The sequence below is a fragment of the Cololabis saira genome, chromosome 21, assembly GCF_033807715.1.
Source record: "Cololabis saira isolate AMF1-May2022 chromosome 21, fColSai1.1, whole genome shotgun sequence".
Lineage (NCBI taxonomy): Eukaryota > Metazoa > Chordata > Actinopteri > Beloniformes > Belonidae > Cololabis > Cololabis saira.
The window spans coordinates 15,391,685-15,411,138 of NC_084607.1; the positions used below are offsets into that span (position 1 = coordinate 15,391,685).

At 36.6% G+C, this 19,454-nt stretch overlaps 1 protein-coding gene across 3 annotated transcripts; it reads right to left on the reverse strand.

Annotated features, from left to right (window-relative positions):
* Nucleotides 1-2,577: 2,577 nt before the first annotated feature.
* pigq (phosphatidylinositol glycan anchor biosynthesis, class Q) lies at nucleotides 2,578-19,166 on the reverse strand. Of its 3 annotated transcripts, none has more exons than XM_061711861.1 (14): nucleotides 19,131-19,166; nucleotides 15,658-15,838; nucleotides 15,243-15,429; nucleotides 14,105-14,298; nucleotides 13,735-13,931; nucleotides 13,154-13,285; nucleotides 12,846-12,966; nucleotides 12,031-12,157; nucleotides 11,755-11,908; nucleotides 6,654-6,765; nucleotides 6,246-6,326; nucleotides 5,863-5,977; nucleotides 4,181-4,242; nucleotides 2,578-4,009 (listed from the first exon to the last, which is right to left on the reverse strand). In XM_061711861.1, the coding sequence occupies exons 2-14, from the start codon at nucleotides 15,808-15,810 to the stop codon at nucleotides 3,857-3,859; spliced, it is 1,788 nt and encodes a 595-aa protein (XP_061567845.1). In that variant the 5' UTR covers nucleotides 15,811-15,838; nucleotides 19,131-19,166; the 3' UTR covers nucleotides 2,578-3,856. The 3 variants fall into 3 exon arrangements, with proteins under 3 accessions (XP_061567845.1, XP_061567846.1, XP_061567844.1); XM_061711862.1 differs by lacking the exon at nucleotides 19,131-19,166 and adding an exon at nucleotides 18,016-18,093 and having other exon boundaries at nucleotides 15,679-15,838; XM_061711860.1 differs by lacking the exon at nucleotides 19,131-19,166 and adding an exon at nucleotides 18,016-18,093.
* Nucleotides 19,167-19,454: the final 288 nt, after the last annotated feature.

Sequence of the window (19,454 nt, forward strand, 5' to 3'; positions counted from 1 at the left end):
AACAAAAATATTGAGCTTAATTATTTGTACAGAGAAAAAGTTTTTAAACACAAATATAACCACACAATTATCAAATATAACCACACAATTATCAAAAATTTAAAAAGAGTATCAAAAACTGCACAAAACAATTTCAGAATGTCAATGATAATTTTTTTATTAATTAATAAAAAAAAAAAGATAATCTGGAAAGAACAAACACCTGAGAATAAACATATTTATGAGTTATACTGTACCAAGTAACTAAATTCAGTCAGTATAAATGAGACACAAGGACAGTCTGACATTAAAGTGTAAATACAATGAGGATAATTGACATGAAGAGAACAGGAGGTGTTTTGTGTAGCTTCACAGAACGACTGGAAACTGGTGGGAACTATTGGCCTACTTCTACAAAAACAGCTTATCTTCCAGTTAAGTAACTCAAGAAACTTAAATACAAGATTTAAGTGGCTTTAGTACAGTTATCTAACATAACATAAGTAGGCACATTAAAACATACAAATGTTTTTTTTTCAGGCCTGTAGACTCAATCAGAACAAATTGGTCAGTGAATGAGGGAAGTGACAAATAAAAAGTAAAAGAAATAAACCAAACAAAAACACATTGCATTAAAAATATTTTTTTTTGTTCCTTTAGTATCAGTTAAACTTTTCCTGTGTTAATACTTAATCATATAAAATCTAAAAGATCACAAGTTTTGACACATTCAGTGCAGTTCATGCATCACTTCTCCATTTCCAAAGAAGGCCCATCTTTAAATAAAAATATGATCTAATTTACTGACAGCTGTTACACCTCACTTTTTTTCCCCCCAATCAACATCTCCAGTAACAGTTTTCTTGTTCATCCTGATTATAAATCCCCTTTAAAACTCCAGGATGACTATCCTCCATTAAAAAAGTGAAGTCTGCATTGACTGGTCAGACCAAACTCCACTAGCTCTGCTGGTATTTTTGTCTTAATTGATTTTGGCAACAATTAGAAAAAGGTTTGTAACTGGATGCCAAGTCAGTAAATGTTTACAGGAAATGATAAAAGTTTCAAGTAAAAAAAAAAAAAATGTATATTTTTTAAACCATTAAAAGATGTTTTTTAAATGTGGTTTCATGGGGATTTTAAAGAAAAGTAAAGTAAGATGCATTTACACTGCAGGTCTTGATGGAGAATTTTGATTCAATACCTGGTTCCATTTTGTTTAAAGTTTTTTTCATTAAATTTTTTTATGAGTAGCATGCTTATCTTTTAAAAATGACCCATATCTGCATTTCTTATGCCCACCAGCAGGGGAAAAAACATCTAAGGTAGACTAGGCTACCGACGTGGGCAACATTAGGTGACGAAGGAGAAAAACAGGCGGTATTTTCATCGAACACAGTTGAGTGAAAAGCAAGATGGAGTATATGGACCTAATTCCATTGCTACACTGACAACCCTCTTACAGGACTGTCTCAGAAAATTAGAATATTGTGATAAAGTTCTTTCTGGATTCATTACAAATCAACTGAAATATTGCAAGCCTTTTATTATTTTAATATTGATGATTATGGCTTACAGTTTAAGATTCCCAGAATATTCAATTTTTTTTAGATAGGATATTTGAGTTTTCTGAATGCAGAATGTATGACATTTTTTTTTTTTTTTTTTTTTTTTTTTTTTTTTTTAAATTGCATTACAGAAAATAAATAACTTTATCACAATATTCAAATTTTCTGAGACAGTCCTGTATACCAATATGTGCGAACTTATCTTGCCAGCAAGTCCCCCTTGTTATCCTTGAGGTAGTGAAAGAAACAAAAGAATATTGTATTCTTAAACTTCAGCAAAGGTCAGCAAAGAATTTGTCCACCCGTTTACATCACAATAAAATATTCAAGAATAGTTGAATTGCATTTATAAAGAAAATCAGATCATCGTCAGATGGCAGACAGATTTTGGACAGATCCAATTCACATCAGATTTATTTCCACATATGAATGAGGCCTGAAATGGATGTAGGAATATCTATAATATGTGCTTTCCTTTCACTGTTTACAGCCCCACCAGGCATATTCAGCTTGTACCACACAGGAGGGAAGAGAAAAAGGAAAAAAAAAAATATCATAATTGAGTCACATGAAGACTGCAGTGAAAGTGCAGCCTACGAGTTCAAATCAAGACTTTTTAGAAACCTTCTAGACAAGAGATATTGTTGTATCGTTATTTATCGTATTATATATTGTATCATTACAGGGAATGTTTGTAAAATTTAAGAGAATAGTGAACCCTGTCTACGAGCAGAAGTTTGGACACCAGTGTTTATCTTTAGTTTGAGCATTTTCGGCAATGCTGAATAAACTGGAGATGTCAGAACTCTGAAATGACAAAAGCACTTAGGAAAGAAACATTGTAACCTGGACAAGTTACTAGTTAACAAGTCAGTATTGTCACAAATTAAACAGTGGAAATTGTTCATTCTTAAAGCGACACAAAGGAACTTGAACTATTTTTAGCTAAGAAGGTTTCCCTTAAGGTGTGGAGGTTAAGCTGCTTTTAAAAAGATGTCCAAGATTTACTTCAAAAACATTAAAATACTCCTTCAAATGAAATTGAAACTAATATTTTTATTTTTTTGTGTTTCTTAAATGGAAACATCAGTTATATTGTGTGCATGTAGTATTAAAATGAACGGCCACTTTCAGTTAACATAGTCCTTTATATTATAGTAAGAAATAATACTTCACAAGTTTGTTGGAAGTTTGCAACACCACTGACTGGAAAACTAGCGAGTGTGTCATCATGACTACCTGAGGAAAGAGAAGACAGAAGGTCCCACAGGATGGGCAACAATTAACCAGCAGGTCTACACAACATCCTGCAGCCACAAGTAATTCCAGCTGCTCTGAGCGTCATTACTTTGTCGCCAGAGAATTTCATAAACCTTCTCTGACCAAGAGACAGAGTTATCTATTGCTGCTCAACATGTCCTGGACTCCACAATCAGCCATCAGCTGATGGTCTCAAAAGGGGTTTGAGATGAGGTGAAGCTGCAAAAGCTGCATCGTTGCAGCTGAAATCAAAAGATAAAGGAGGTGACTTCAGATTAATCCAATTAACCATTTCATTCGCCTATAGTGCACAATTCCAATTCATAATTCTGACATCTCCAGCTTTTTACTGCACAGAAAATAAAAGAAATAAATAACTTGACTGCACCTACATATTTCAGTATTATTTGTATATAGATGCCTTTTATCTTTATTGTCTTAACTACAGTCAAGTTAACTACAGCCAATATTACAAGGCCTGGGTGGAATCAAAATGTGACACTGGTCTTGTCGCAGCAAAAGGAGCTGGTTGATTTAATCGAGCTGGTAGAAAAAGTCTGTTTTGTTCTGAGATAGAGCACAAAAATAACATCTGTATACAGAGTAACACGTAGAACCATTTCTCATCTTTGTGTTCCACATTACACCTGAAGAAAACATGAGGAGTGTTCACATCTTTCAGCAGTACCAACAAACATAGAATTTGTCAAGTCTAGGTCATTTATTTTCACTTCAAATAAAGTGAGGGACTCTCACAGCAAACTGAAAGTCAGTTTATGATCACAGCTCTGAAAACTGAGCAGCAGGATGTGAATACTTTGTGCCTTTTAAGCTTCTGCTGCTGCTCATATTTACCATCCATCTTCCAAATCATTAGAAAACTACACGTGAAGACTTTGAAGCTTCAACTGCTGCTCCTTGAGACGCTTTTCCTGCCATCAAAGGCATCTCAAAGATATTATTTATTCAGCCTCTTCTCTTTCCTCCTCTCCCTCACCTCTCCATTTCCTCTTCTTTTTGCTGCCTTTGTCACATGTCTGGCCCCTGTCTCAATCAGTCTTGGTGGTTTTGTGTTTCCAGGGGTAAATCAGCTCCCCAACAAACAGCTTCTTGACCAGGGCGGCCCATGAGTCTTTGGGGTAGCAGCTGTACGTCGGGGTGCGGTAGGTCTGAACCACGGTGCTGCACTTCAGCGGGTTAATCTGAGGGGTCATGACAACAAATAAAATGTTCTGATTTTGCTCATGCTTGTTCACAGGGAAGTGTAATAAAGCTGACCCATTGTAAATGTAATCAAGAGTAACTGCAGTCATGTTGCTTTAACCCCAACAAACTTCCTTTGCAGGAGCTTCAATCAGACACAGTCCACTTACCTCCATCAGCAGGTGAAGGGCAGAGCCCGGCTCCTCACACAGCACCCTGAACTTTACACCTTCTGCAAATGGAAACAACAACTTCATACCGGGAAGGGACAACACCACAGAAATACTTTATAACACCTTACTTTTAAGCTATGTCTTTACAAATCTGCTCATCTGTTGCAATGTGTGTCTCATTTGAGACTTGATCTACAGCTTGGAAATACCACATAAACATGCAATAAGACACAGATTAAAATGTATAAATCTAAAAGAGCAGTCCCATGTGAGAGAGCAGACACTCAGGAAACTAGGAGGACAATAACTGCCAATTTGACTCTCGGATATTTATAGTTCAGATGATACTCAGCTCTCTTTTAGGTATAATCGTAACATGATTATACCTAAAAGAGTGCTCATTAAGTCACAGGATGAAAACACTGCAACTTGGATAGGAAAGCTGAAGTAGAGTAACAGCCATTAATACAACAGTCAAAAATCACATCTGAGTTCCTCCAGAACATTAACCCCTTGATTCTTCTGTGTTTTCTTTAGATCTTAGAGGGGAAATTGAGAACAATTGCTAACATAGGCAGGTTTAAACTATGTTTTTTTTATGGCAAAATTAGTGCTGCTGCTAAGGTGCTTTCAAGACTATCAGGAAATTAGGATGTTAAATCTTCTGATGGGGGGGGGATAAGAGCCACAAAAAGTTTAATTTCTTTGTCATGAAATGTCAAACAGTTCAGCAGATGTAAACTCCTGGTTTACCTAACTGTAGGTACAGCAGTTGTACCTATTAGGTACACCCATGCTAATTTTTGTGAAGTGAATTGGTATGGCCATGTTAAGTGAAATATAAGAGTTTTGAGTTTCCATTTCTGAGGTACATACATATATACATACATTATATATATATATATATATATATATATATATATATATATATATATATTATATATATATATATATATATATATATATATATATATATATATATATTCAACCAATATGAATCCTTTATTTTTATTATAGAAAAGAGCACTTAGAGTTATTTTCAATACACATTACAGAGAACACACCAACAGATTATTTATTGAATCAAGATTACCGAAACTTGATGATTTGGTTAAGTTACAGACACTCACAATCATGTACACAGCTAAATGTAAATTATTACCAGAAAACTTACAATACATGTTTACTTTCAGTTTAAATAACGAAGATAATCGTAGAAAATTTAATTTTAAACATTTATTTGCCCGAAGAACCTTAAAGCAGATGAGCACTTCAATTGTTGGAATTAAGTTATGGAATTCATTAAATTATGATTTAAAGGGCTGTATAAACATATTTCAGTTTAAATATAAATTAAAAAAATTGAAAAATTGAAAAAAATAGCAATGTATGTATGAAATAGTCTAAATATATAATATATGCGTATGGAGACAGACAATTTATTTTCTTGTTTTTCTTTTCTTGTGATATTAACTAAGTAATTGTGCAGACCATCTGTTATTATTGTTCAATTTTGTTTTGAGGGAGGGGCAGGTATAATAAGATTTTCTTCTTCCTGCTCCTTTCTGGTTATGGAATATGCTTTTGATTGTGTTGTCACCTCAGTATAGTGTACCCACGTGTACATATATAGTGTACATATATTTGTACCTGACAAATATATGTCAAACGTGTCGTACCTGCCGATCTGTAGGGCCGACAGATGCGCAGGCCCATGGCAAACAGAGGGAAGGAGTTGATGAAGTCCACGCTGAGGTGGAGGACACCCTGAAACATCACCACCACCAGCCGCAGCTACACAACACACAGGAACGTGCAGGAGTCACAAAAAAAAGACATAATTATGCAGACAATCAGGCATGGAGTCTGTGAGTCTTAAAATCTAGACATGGAGCAGTAATTGATGTCCATAACAAGATTTATTCCAGTCTAACAATTCATGGAGAACATGCAGACTATAACCTGAATAATGCAGCACTTTTTTTACAGCTACAAATACTTTGTGTTTACTTGTTTTTTTTTCTGAAATGAATTAAAGTGTCTGACTTGTGACTCATCTTACCAGCGTGAAGACCAGATAGTAGAGAGCAGTTGTCGGCAGCAGAAACAGCAGGATGGTGAACAGCAGCATACCGATAAAGAGCTGGAGCATCACAGACACAAAAACACTCAGGAAACGCCAAGAGAACTTTTGTGTTTTCTCTTAGTTAGGCCAACATTTTCTCTCCCCTTACATCTTTGACCCCCGACTGAAAAAATTCAAGGAACCGGTGGAGCATGCGTTTGGATTATGTTGGAGATTTGTTGGTTTCAACCTAAACTAACTCAGAATGTGGTTATTCTAAGCCTCACCTTGGACCAAATGGTTAAAGCAACAATTACAACCATTTGATACAAAGAGTTAAAAAGGCAATAGGGGATCATAATGGAAATAAATGCAAATCAAATAAAGCTGAGATGTGGGAGTCACCTGATCCACGTCATAGGAGCACGAGTCCACTCTCTGCCGCAGGACGTTCCACTTCTTCCCCCTGAAGAGCCTCCAGAGAGACGACAGGCCGTAGATCTTCAGACAATACAGCCTGAAAGACACACACAGACAGCTGATGGGACACTAATGAACAAACACACTGATCATTTCTAATAATAAAACAGATTTTCTGAAGTTTTTCCTCTTGGGTCTGAGCAAGCGCAGCTGTCGTCCATTTAATTTGTGATTGAGATGCAAACACGTCAGAAACAGCTGCACAATGATGCACTTTGAGTCGGAGGAAGGAGCTCTGGTCAGATTGAGTCTAAAACTGAACTCTTGAGTGAGGCAAAGGCCTGGGAAGTTGCTCAGGATTGAAGGAAGGATTGATAGTGCTAAACACAGGCAAGTTGTTCAGTCTCTCAGAGAGCCGAGACTGAGATGGAGCTTCAGCTTTGGGAGTGACCCAAAAACATAACAAATCCACGCTTCAGTGGTTACAGGGAAAACAGCTAAGAGTCTCAAAATGGTCAAAGCTCAGACTGAAATATAATTGAGACGTTGTAGTTTGACTGGAGCTGGTGCACTTTAGTTTTGAGAAATGAGCAGATGTGGGAAAGCTACAGAGTCTGGCAGCTAAAACTGCTGTAAAATGGGCTCTGTCATGTCCACATTGTAAAATGCCCAATTTTCCTTTATCTTCCCCTTTTTTTAACCCCCAAACATGTTTTTCTTTAAATTACAAGATATAATTTGTAAAAAGTAAAAATCACAGAATATATCCCTTTAAATAAACTAGATCTGAACTGCGTGTGTTTAGATCCACCTGTCGTTCTGGTATTCTGTTTGCTTGTTTGGTTTTTGTCTTTTCTTGCGAGTCCATATGGCACCAAACTAAAACCAGACCAACTTTGTTTGTCCAAAATAGCAGTAATGTTTCTGATTCAGAAAAACCAATGTTTGTTCACTTAAATCAGCTTCTCTGCACCACTTCCATATTAATCTCCACCTGCTGTAGAATGAAGTACTGCTAAAGACAAAAACAATTAAAACGGAAACAACAAACTGCTTATCTTCTTAAAAGCAGATTACCAAATTAAATTTAACAGTAAATTGAATTTTTTTGTAGGATAAAGTTTGAGTTTGTTGTTTCTGAGAGTCATATTTGCATTTTAATGTTTTTTTTTTTCCAAATTCTTATGTGAAACAAACGAATCCAAAAACCTATAACTATTTGGTAATTTTTATGATTTTGCCTTAAAACAAAAGTACAATAGATATAAAATTGAAATGGGCCAAATGTGACCAAAGTGAAGACTTTCAGCCGTAATTTAAAGCAAGACTAAGGATTTTTTCTCATGTTAAACGATCAGTTTCTCCTGATGGAATATTTGCTGACTTATTAGCAGAAAAAGCAGGTTCCTGCTCCGTCTTAGTCGGGTAACTGCGTAAGGCTTACAGAACTCCGTCACACATCAACAACCGTGAAACTAACTGACAGAGCCACAGCGGAGGAAACTAAGAGGCTCAAGTTATCATCTTGGTTTCTGCTTCAGAAGAGAAATCCAGGGCGCGGTGCCATATTCTGTGAAACCTCTTAAATCAAAGCTGAAAGTCTGCACTTGGATCGCATCTTGATTGTTTTATTACATATCCACTGTGGTGGTGGATAAAAGTAAAATGACAAAAGCTTGTACCGGTACGTGTACATGCAGTCACTGTACAGTTTTAATTTTTAATATTAAAACTTTTTAATCTTTTTAATATTTTCTGCACTCAGTTTACTCAGTTTCATTGTCTTTTTAATATTTTCTGCACTCAGTTTACTCCGTATTTTACACACTTCATGCAGGTGAGTTACAGATGATCAGTGTGTCACGTTTCTGCAGAGTTTCATGTTGTCGTTGTGCTTCAAGAGCTTCAAGTTTAAAGTTTCTGGTTAAATTGTCAGACAAACCATTATTTTTATTATTATTTAATTCAATAATAACCATAAAAGAGCTAAAATATGAGGCAGAACATTTGTTTTCCTTTTTCAACCTGAGACCACCCACCGATCTCACATTTGATCTTTTTTGGGTCTGTGGTGTCACAGGAGAGGTTGAATGATCCTTTCTGTTGAAAAATGAACTGATGGCTTGAAGGTCTGAACAGACATCTCTCTTGATCTGTGACAATCATTCAAAATGACTGATCCAAAGAATAAAATAAGCTGCTTTTGGGCGGGGTAACACTTCATCTTGTAACTGGAGAAAAGAAATATCTCAAATCTGGACTAAAAACAGCCTCACAAGCTGCAACCCAAATAAATCTGTCAACTTCCAGAAACCATTAATCATTGTGATCTCACAAGCTGCCTGAAGGCAGAGACACAAACAACCCATCTAAAACTAATTCTGAGGAGCAGGAGCGATGCTTCTTCCTTCATCTCCTCCTGAGCACATGCTCAACCGTGATCACACAAGAAGATATTTTTAGATTTATAAAATATTCCCACAAAGCTTCTCAAAGTGAATCTAAAACATACACTCATGTTCCCAGAGCTGATGGAGCATAAATATGCTAAAAGGAAAGTGAGGAATATTTCATTATACACCACAGACAAGGGAGCGCTATCTTTAGAGCAAATGCATAATTTAGTCAAACCTTCCTCCTCCTCTTTCATCAGAGACTTTCATGACAGCAGACCCACAGCCTTTGTTCCTCCGGGCTAAAAGAGGACTGAGCAGAAGCCAGAGCAGCCGAGTGTTGCCGAGATTTAAAGAAAAACAGCAGTTAAACATAACCAAACTTTTCCTTTAATCACCAAACAGGAGTTGCCACTGATGCATGCTGGGACATGACTTCACCTGCACCCAGAGTTTGCACAAAGTGATTTCAAGTCTTTAAAAAATCAACAAATCACTCATGTTTATTATTTGTAGCCGTACAAAAACGGACAGTTTGAAGTTATTTTCAGAAGAGAGAAATTCAGGTTCATTCAGGTTTGTTCTGTTTACGTCTTAGAAATGTTCTGGTAAACAACACCAACATCAAGGGACGACTACACCACGTCTCTTCGCCACCTTTGCAGGCCTACAGCTGCATCCGAACATGACTGGTTCAACAAACTTTGCTGGAAATTTTGAATACCACGATCAAGAGCAAAGTAATCCCAAAATCCCCAAATAAATCATTTAAAACTGTTTTTTTCCACAGTTTTGTTGCTCCATCTGGTCATGACAACCCTGCCGCTATCTGCTCAGTGTTTCGTTACAACCACCTGCGGTGTTACAAATCTCAGTCAGATTAACTTTTATGGTGTTCGTGACAACATAACATATGGGACTCTCATATGGCACCAGCACTCTTGGAGGATGTTAATTCATCCGTTTCATAAAAAAAAAAGAAAAAAAAAGACAACTATTATACTTAACTGTAGAACATTCTGGCTTTGAAGAGGAAAATAAAAATAAAAACTAAGAAATTAATATAATTCTGTAATTAATAACAGTTTTTTTCTAAGATTAATCTGATGAAAAAAAAAGATCATGAACCACAAAAATCAAAATAAGTATTTTGAAGCACCTCCTCTGGCTTTTAAAACAGATTTATTTTTCTTTGACAAATCTTTCGAGGCATGGACTTCACTTATGTAAAACATTTTTTCAAATATATTTCACGTTTCAATTTACGACAACCTCATATCATCAACAACTGCGTTTTTTTTCCCCATGCATTCCTGTTGTTTCAGTGCAGCTGCATCAAACTAAAGCTTCATCACCATCTCCAAATTTCAGCTGTTTTTACGTCATTTAAAAAAAATACAATTTCTTTGACTTTGTTTTTTCATACAAAGTCACACAGCTGAATGAATATTTTCCAAGAGTAGTAAATTATATATTTGCCAGGAAGTTAATAGTTACTTGCAAGCTTAATGTGCCAGGCCCCCTTTCTTTAAATAGACGACAACAGAAATGCCTGATCATCGACTTTACAGCTCATCGTGCATCTTAGGCGATCCTGGGTAGCACCTGCAACCTGAAGGTTGGAGGATCAATACCAACTCTGGCTAATGGTGAATTGCCCTTGGGCAGGACACCGAAGCCCATCAGTGTGAGTGTGTGTATAAATGTAAGAAGCACTTTCTGAGTGTGAAAGTGTGAATAGGTGAATTATAAACACACTCTAAAGCACTTTGTAGAACACACTCAAGATTTAATATAATCTTAGATTATATATATACTATAAAAGATTAAACTTCGTCATTCCTCAAACCTGAGCAACCATTCACCTCACAAAAATTCTTTCAGGAAATGGGTCTGATTTCATTTCAATCGGTGCAAAACATACCGAACCAATCAGGGCAGAAGATTTATTCAAGCAATTAAATGCAACAACCAGGATGGATTTTTTAGTTTTCCACATCAAAAGGATAAAAGTCAGTCACCCTGATATGAAACTCAAATCAGAGGACAAACCAATTATTTGTTTTGAAGGGGAGAAGAACTATGATCACTTGAAAGACAAACATTCCTCCAAGTGTATTTTCGGAACTTCAGCATATTGAAGAGATTGATTGCTGGGTTACAGGAAGGACAAAAGGCAAATGAGGAAGCTCCAGTTAGACATTTAAGAGCCTATGTCTTCTTTAGTGCCCTCTGGAAACATCTTTTATTATCACAAATTCTTAAAAAAAAAAAAAAAAAAAAAATTCTTTAAGCTTAGTGAGCACTTTAATCATTCACACCTTATGTGCTTGACTACATCTAATTTTCTCTTTGGCCACTGTCAAACAGCTAAAATGAGCCTTTAGTTAAGCGTTTATTTTATTGTGGCAATAAAGTTAATGCCGCCTTACTTCACTGTGCGTTTTGCACTGTGCACAGACAAAAGAACTCTTTGATTCTGAGATCTTGCAGAACCAGAATCAGGGCTGGCTACCATGAAGTCAGTGTTTGGAAACACTGCCCCCTGCAGGCCATCAAAGGTAGCACGTTATTTTTACAGCATTTAAAAAAATGCAAGCGTTTAAAAAAATTTAACATTTTCAAAGTTAACACATACTTTTCTTCCCATTGCAGTAGTAACACATGCAGACAGATTTATTTATAAGGGGTACCTGGCTCCGTAGACGTAGAAGCAGTAGATGTGGAAGGTAAACAGCGCCACCATGTCAGAGAGCAGCGAGAGGGCAAAGGTCAAGCCGAGGCAGGCGGACAGACCTCCGTACCACAGGATCCCCTCGATGAACGGAGACATCAGGTGGATGTAGCCTGGAGGGACACGTGACACACTGAACCTTCGATTGATCACCGGCAGAGCCGTTGAAGCACTGCAACTTCTCCAGATGGAAAACAACGCAACAATTCCTGCACGTTTTTGTGCTGCGACTCACTGATCCAGAGGTGGATGTGGTAAAGGAAGAAGCGACCCAGAACCTGGTCCAGGGCCCGGTTCATCTTCAGCCCAGCTGGAGCTCCCATCAGCCACTGCAGCAGCTCCTCCAGCTCTTTGGCCACATGCTGAGGAAGAGGAGCAGGAGTTCAATGGAGGCAAAAAAAAACAACACAATATAAAAATCACATTAAATCTAGAAAACAGGAAATCATGTAACATTTATAATATATCATATTTCTTAGCATAACTGACCAAAAGTACCTGAAAATGCTATTTTGAAATAAATGCAGCAGTCAACTTCTAGAGACAGTCTGTATAATGGTAAAGAATTATGTCACCGATGATGTTGGATGCAGAGATGCAGCTTGATAGTTTAGCACCGTTTATCTTAACCCACAGTGGGATTTTTTTTTTTTTTTTTTTTTTTTTTTTTTCTCTATTTCTCTGATTGTGTTCAAAGGTCCCAGAAATGTATCTACCAAAGATAACACATCTGGCATTACAGGGTTAGGCCACAAAAAAAAAATGTCTTTGAACTGTCATATAAGTTATAAAACACAGATTTTCATAATTTTTAAGGCTAAATATCATTAGTTAAATCCTTCTGATGAACTGTAAATAAAATTCAGAGTAAAAACACTTCAGATACTCCACGGCGTGCTTCATTGGTCCCATGAGTGCAGCGACAATAAAGAACCGAGAAAGGTTTGTTTTTTTGTCTTGTCATATTTTTTATTGTATTGATGTATAAAGGCTAATCAGATACTGTTTGATCTCACAGGAACAAAACTTCGATCTCGGTCGCACACTTACATCAGCTGCAGGCACCAGAGTGTCAGCCAGCTTGGAGATGTGGTTGTCTCTGTAGAGCCACCACATGAGCAGCACGCCAAGAGCCACATCCACCAGGAATGACACCACGATGTTGGCTTTCCTGCAGGCAGAGACGAGGCAGGCGGTTACTGTGGCGTTGCCTCGTTTAAAAAAATAAAGCCAGACAACAGTCAAGTACGTCACTCTAAAACCCGGAAAGGAGACACGGCCACAGCCGCACTCCTGATCTGCTTTAGTGGCAGCCAGGTGAGGGGCAAAGACAAGCTCACGGGAGACCACATGCCTACCTCATGAACTGCGTGTTGTCGGCAGCTGCTTTTGGTGAGCTGATCGTCCTCATGTGTTCAGTTCTGTAGCTGAGCTGGACACACGTGGACAGTTTGGAGGCGAGGAAACGCAGCGGGAAAACATTGAAGATCCTGCAGGTGAAAAAAGCTCGAATGAGTCTGGACTGTGTCGGCCAGAGCGCTGGAAACTGTCCAGAAGAGAGACTGAACATGGCTGACGGTTTAGGAGTAAATGTGGCCAAAGCAGACTTTTAATTAATCTGGCAATCGGTGATTTATTATTTAGTAAAATAAGGTCACAAAACATCAAAAATCTATTGATCTGTTATCTGTTGAAGATACCTATCTTTATCTCCTTATTGCTAAAAAGCTTGACTTTACCTGTTAATAAGACAATTTTGATTGCAGCTTCTTAGGAAAATGTTCAATGTTTTACCTTTTTGTATGAAAAATTTTAACATAACAAAATATATCTGCTCAACAGTAAAGTTATAAAGCACTTTCCACTATTTTCACTGACAAATCCCAGAACTGATGTGTCAGAAACAAGTGTGGACTTGGCTGTGGGTGACTCCTCTCACCGCAGGCCGCAGATCCACGTCCACATAGTGAGCATCCAGCTGATGAGCAGGCAGAGTGGCACTGAGGCCTGTTTGAGCAGCTCTACGATGATGCTCGCCTCTCGCCCTTCAGACTGCCAGTGTGTCGATTTCAGCGGGCCGTCATCATACTTGTCCCGGAAGAACAGCGGCCCGCTTTGGGCCACTGTTTGGAACATCTGCACAGAAGAAGGAAGAACAGGAAATTACAGGTACCAGCTGCCAAAACTGGAAAAGCTGTAAATACACACAGACACAAAACACTGTTGCAGCTCTGAAATGAAAATCAACCTGCAGTTTGTTGGACTGGAGGGAAAACACAGCATGATTAACCTGCAGTTCTGTCTCATACCTGTCGCAGCTCAGACCGAGGCTCAGAGCTGTTGTCGGTGTCCCCGCCCTCGATGGGATGAAGCTGCGACAGCATCACCTTCCTCTGCTCATAGTGGACAAAGATCACTTTGTCCTCCTCCTCTTTCTCCTCCTCCTCTTCCTCTTCTTCTTCCTCTTTCTTCTTTGCTGTTTCCGGCTGAGCTGTTTCTCTTTCTGGGTTCAGTGAGAGGAAAAAAAAAAAAGAAAAAAACATTTACAATTTTGCATAAACTAAAAGAAAACCCCAAATTTATTTATTCAATAAAGAAAACACAGCGTAAGCATGGTTTTGGACTCCTGTCACAATTGGTAGTAAAAGTAAACTTTGAATGACAAATATATTTCAAAAGAAAAAGAATATCACTAAAATTACATTATCGTATTTAACTTAATGGACTCTATGTGCAACACTGGCTATGGCTCATCTACTGTCAGCTGATTATTACCAGTCTACCTTTCATTTGTGAAAGACGTCAATCAAAATGAAAAGAAAAAAAAGACTAAATCAGAAATAAAATGAAAAAAGAGAAAGCAGAAACCCACATGGAAATGCATAATTTATACAGTCTTATAATAATTTATTATCTTGTTTTGTGCACATTTGTTGATGCTTCTAAAATGTTACTTTTTTTTAGTTTTTTTTACTATTTCTCAGTAAGCAAACACCGGCTGCTGCGGTTGGAGAGGAACACGTGTTGCCCAACAAACAAACAAATAAATAAATGAATAATGGCCGAAATAATAGAACAGCCGGTGCTAAATTATGACAATCATTCATCTATGAATGTAACACTTAACCTGCAATGTAAATCTGTAAATAACTCTGTATAATAAATGGCTTTTGCATAAAAATCAATACTGATCCAACTCTACTGATGTGTGGAAGAAACTGAGGCCATCAGGCTCCACTTTAACATTATGTCCCCAACTTTGTAAAACAAAATATAACGTTACTGCATACATAAAAATGTATCGACTTTGGTATTTAACTATAATTAAAATATTTGATCTTTATATTTGGACAATATTGAGACCAATATGCATAATAAAAAGCTGAATCATACATAATCATAACAATTGCTGTAATAAAGCATACGATTAATGGTTGAGCATCTTACTCTGATCCCGGCAGAGAACATCGCAGGTGAAGCCAATCTTTCCCATGTGGCGTCTAATCTGGAGCCAGTGTTTCTGGGGGAAAATGGTGCTCAGGTCCCTAAGGAAGCTCTCCATGCCCTCCTGACCCTCTTTGGGTAAGCTCCAGGACCCCAGAACAGACAGCTGCACCCCACTCTGATCTTGCATCTTGGAGGAAAAAGCCATGTATTACAATAAAATACACTTTATTGCCCCTCAAGTTCAACTGCTTTTTAAAAATAATAAAAGATAAAGATCACAGATGTATTGTACCTCTATCACTTTTGACTCTGAGTGGTGGCACCTGTTGGACCACTGAAGGCCAACAGGTGTCGTACAGAGTGTCCTACAGAGGCTGATAGGATCTGTTTATAAGCAATCTGCAGTTGTACCAACCTGCTGGACGTACTGTTTCACCTGTCCGGGGATGAACGGGTAGTGGATGACTGCCAGCACCACAGCTGAGTCATGTCCAGGGATCCAGCGGCCCACCAGCAGCCCGCTGTCCGCCCGGTTACAGCACTGTGGAAAGAAGATCTTCAGCACCATGGCGTCTGCAGATCAGTGTTCAGCAGCTCTGAGGACACAGATATAAGAGGATTCAAAGTGAAGTTTATAGTTAACACAAAGAAACCAAAGTGTAAACCTTGGTCTTGTTTTGATTACAGATGCAGACAAGAAGAGCGTTGCCAGCCATGCAACTTTACAGTTCAAATATGAAACATATAAGACTGGTTGAACATTACTTGTGGTGTTTCTATATTTAACAATATTCTTATGACTAGTCGAAGATACAATAAGGTCTGAGGTCATTCTATTCATGACAAAGGGAGATCTGATGTTTTCAAATTTTCTTTAACTCTATTCACAGAACTTTCATATTTACAAATAAATCTGGAAATTTATAAGATTTGGTCTTGGACCAAAATACATGCTTGATCTGTTAGTTCCTATGAAGCTCCCAGGCCCCTGAGGTTCATCTGGATCTGGTTTGTTGTGTGTCGAAAGAACCAGAACCAAGCAAGGTGAGGCAGCGTTCAGTTATTCTGCTCCTCACCGGTGGAACAAACTTCCTGTAGACCTGAGGTCTGCTCCAACTGTCAGCTCCTTTAAATCAGGGCTAAAAACATTACTGTTTATTGAAGCAAACTCAATTAAAACTAATTAAATAATAATTAAATAAGAATAATAAGAATAATTAAAACTCAATTAAATACTTACCTGCTGTACTCTACTGCCCTTACTTTTTTAAAACTTGTGCTTTTTATCATTTTACCTCTTTTCTTATAATTGTATTTGTTATTTACTGTTTAATTGTGTCTTGCTGCTTTTAATGTTGATGTAAAGCACTTTGAATTACCTTGTGTTGAATTGTGCTATACAAATAAACTTGCCTTGCTTTTTATCTTTTCTATAAAGATCTTGTAGTAACGTGAATGTAGCCTACTAGATATGAAATATAAGATGTGAAAAATTACAAGTGTTTTAAGTAACCTTCATTTGTTTATATGATTCTAAAGGAAGTGTGATACTGTAACATATTGTTTCCCGACGTGACATTCAACAAAACATCGAGTATATTTTACCGCGGTTGAATTGGTTTGATATTGGATATTGGATATTCGACATTCAACACCCATAAAATTTGTGATACATACCACTGATTTTGGTCAAACCACTTGTGATGTGTTCATGGTTATCTAGACTAAATATCACAAAACACTAATTATTAAAAAAAAAAAAATCATATAAAAAAATCATATATATGGGCTGATTTAAAAATCATATGGGCTGATTTAATGTGGTTTAATGAATTCAACACCCATAAAACAATCGGTGTTATGTATCACAAGTTTTATGGGTGTTGAATTCATGAAACCTCATTAAATCAGCCCATAATATGATTTTATAATAATTACTCTCTTGTGATATATAGTCTAGATGACCATGAACACATCACAAGCAATATGACCAAAATCAGTGGTATGTATCACAAGTTTTATGGGTGTTGAATTCATTAAACCACATTAAATCAGCCCATATATGATTTTTAAATCAGCCCATATATATGATTTTTTATATGATTTTTTAATAATCACTGTTTTGTGATATATAGTCTAGATGACCATGAACACATCACAAGTGGTTTGACCAAAATCAGTGGTATGTATCACAAGTTTTATGGGTGTTGAATGTCGAATATCCAATATCAAACCAATTCAACCGCGGTGTATATTTTTCAATTTGTTGTAATAAAAGATTAAATCATTGCCGAACCAAAGCGTGGATAATTAAGATTCACAAAATAAATCAAAGTGATAGGAAATGTGTTTATATAATGCAGGTCGAGGGGAAACCTGACCGAGTTCTGAATGAAATCAGGGCTGGTTTTGCCCTTCACGGGTCTGCTGCGGGTCGTCATAGCAACGGGCTGCCCTGAGCGAGAATGTCATTGATTTTAGTGGCAATGGTGTCGATTCACAAACCAGGACGAGAAATTAGGTTAGCTGTGGTGTTGGCTAAGAAATAAATGCGTAGAATAACCACCGAGTCACGAAACATTTAGGTATAAAAGGTACACAAACTTTACGTTTGTGTTTTTTTTAAATGTCCTACGCATCAGAGTTCACCTATAAAAATAAAATTAAAACATGATAAAAAAGAATACAGAGTAAAGTGAATGAATTAACACCAAACAGCGACCATGTAATCTAACAGAAACGGTATGTGAGAGTAAGAACAGTTAATATTTACCTTCAATAAGACTAAAATAATCATTCGTGATCCATCTGAAACGCTCACGGGGAAGCGGGGAACTTAATTACTGACGGAATCATCTTTGTTGATAGTCCGTTCCCTAAATGCTCCGGTGAGAAACACTGATCGGTGTGATCATAGATCCACATCCATGTCATAGATACAGGACTGTCTCAGAAAATTAGAATATTGTGATTTTCTGTAATGCAATTATAAAAACAAAAATGTCATACATTCTGGATTCATTACAAATCAACTGAAATATTGCAAGCCTTTTATTATTTTAATATTGCTGATCATGGCTTACAGCTTAAGAAAACTCAAATATCCTATCTCAAAAAATTAGAATATTCTGGGAATCTTAATCTTAAACTGTAAGCCATAATCAGCAATATTAAAATAATAAAAGGCTTGCAATATTTCAGTTGATTTGTAATGAATCCAGAATGTATGACATTTTTGTTTTTTTTAATTGCATTACAGAAAATAAAGAACTTTATCGCAATATTCTAATTTTCTGAGACAATCCTGTATATATACGTCTATGGGTGTGATCCTGTCGGCTCTCTGGTATCATCAAAATTTTTAGTTAAAAGAATGTAAAAAAAAAAAAAAGGGAAAAAAACGTAAAACAACCATAAACGACTCAAAACCACACATTATTATACACATATTATTCATATTATTATTTTAAAAAATATTATTTATCATTCATCTGTTAAAACTATATTTGAAAAAAAAAAATTTGCACAATCAACATTGATCTACTTTAGTATGAACAACAACAAGTAATCCTTAGAAGGTGCTTCAGTGCTTCTGCACAACATTTATTGTTTATCTTTTCTGTACTGTAGTTATTTGGTCCAACATAACATGGGTATTATTCACTTATCTACAAATAAAGTACATTTTTGAAGGAGCTTGGCAGTACTGCCTACATGATACAGTGAATATTTATTAGGACAGTGAAGCAGAAATATTGACTTATACAAATGGCAAACCCTTTGTCATGTCTACTTTCTTTTAATTTGAATATAGAAATTAGGCAATGATAATTAAAAGTATGTTATAGCATTAAAGCAATGATAATGATAATGGTAATTTTTACTCACCCTGAAGGTACAGTGTGCTGCTGTAAAGGAGTTGTCCAACAGTTAAGATATTTATCTCCTCCTTCAGTGACACATCAAGAAAAGAGCGGGAGAAAAAGCTCCAACTGACAAAAATAACTAAACTCTGAGTTTTTTGTACTTTGTAAATAATTTTACAGTTAAAAAACATTTAAAGAATTTTAACTTTAGAAAAAAAATATAACTTTAAATTATTTCTTCTCATACTTACTATGTTGAAGTGTGTTATTCATAAAATAGTTTATCATATGTTTTTTTTTTACTGTGGAAAAAAATGCCTCTGATCTGAATTCCCGTTTTTGTTAA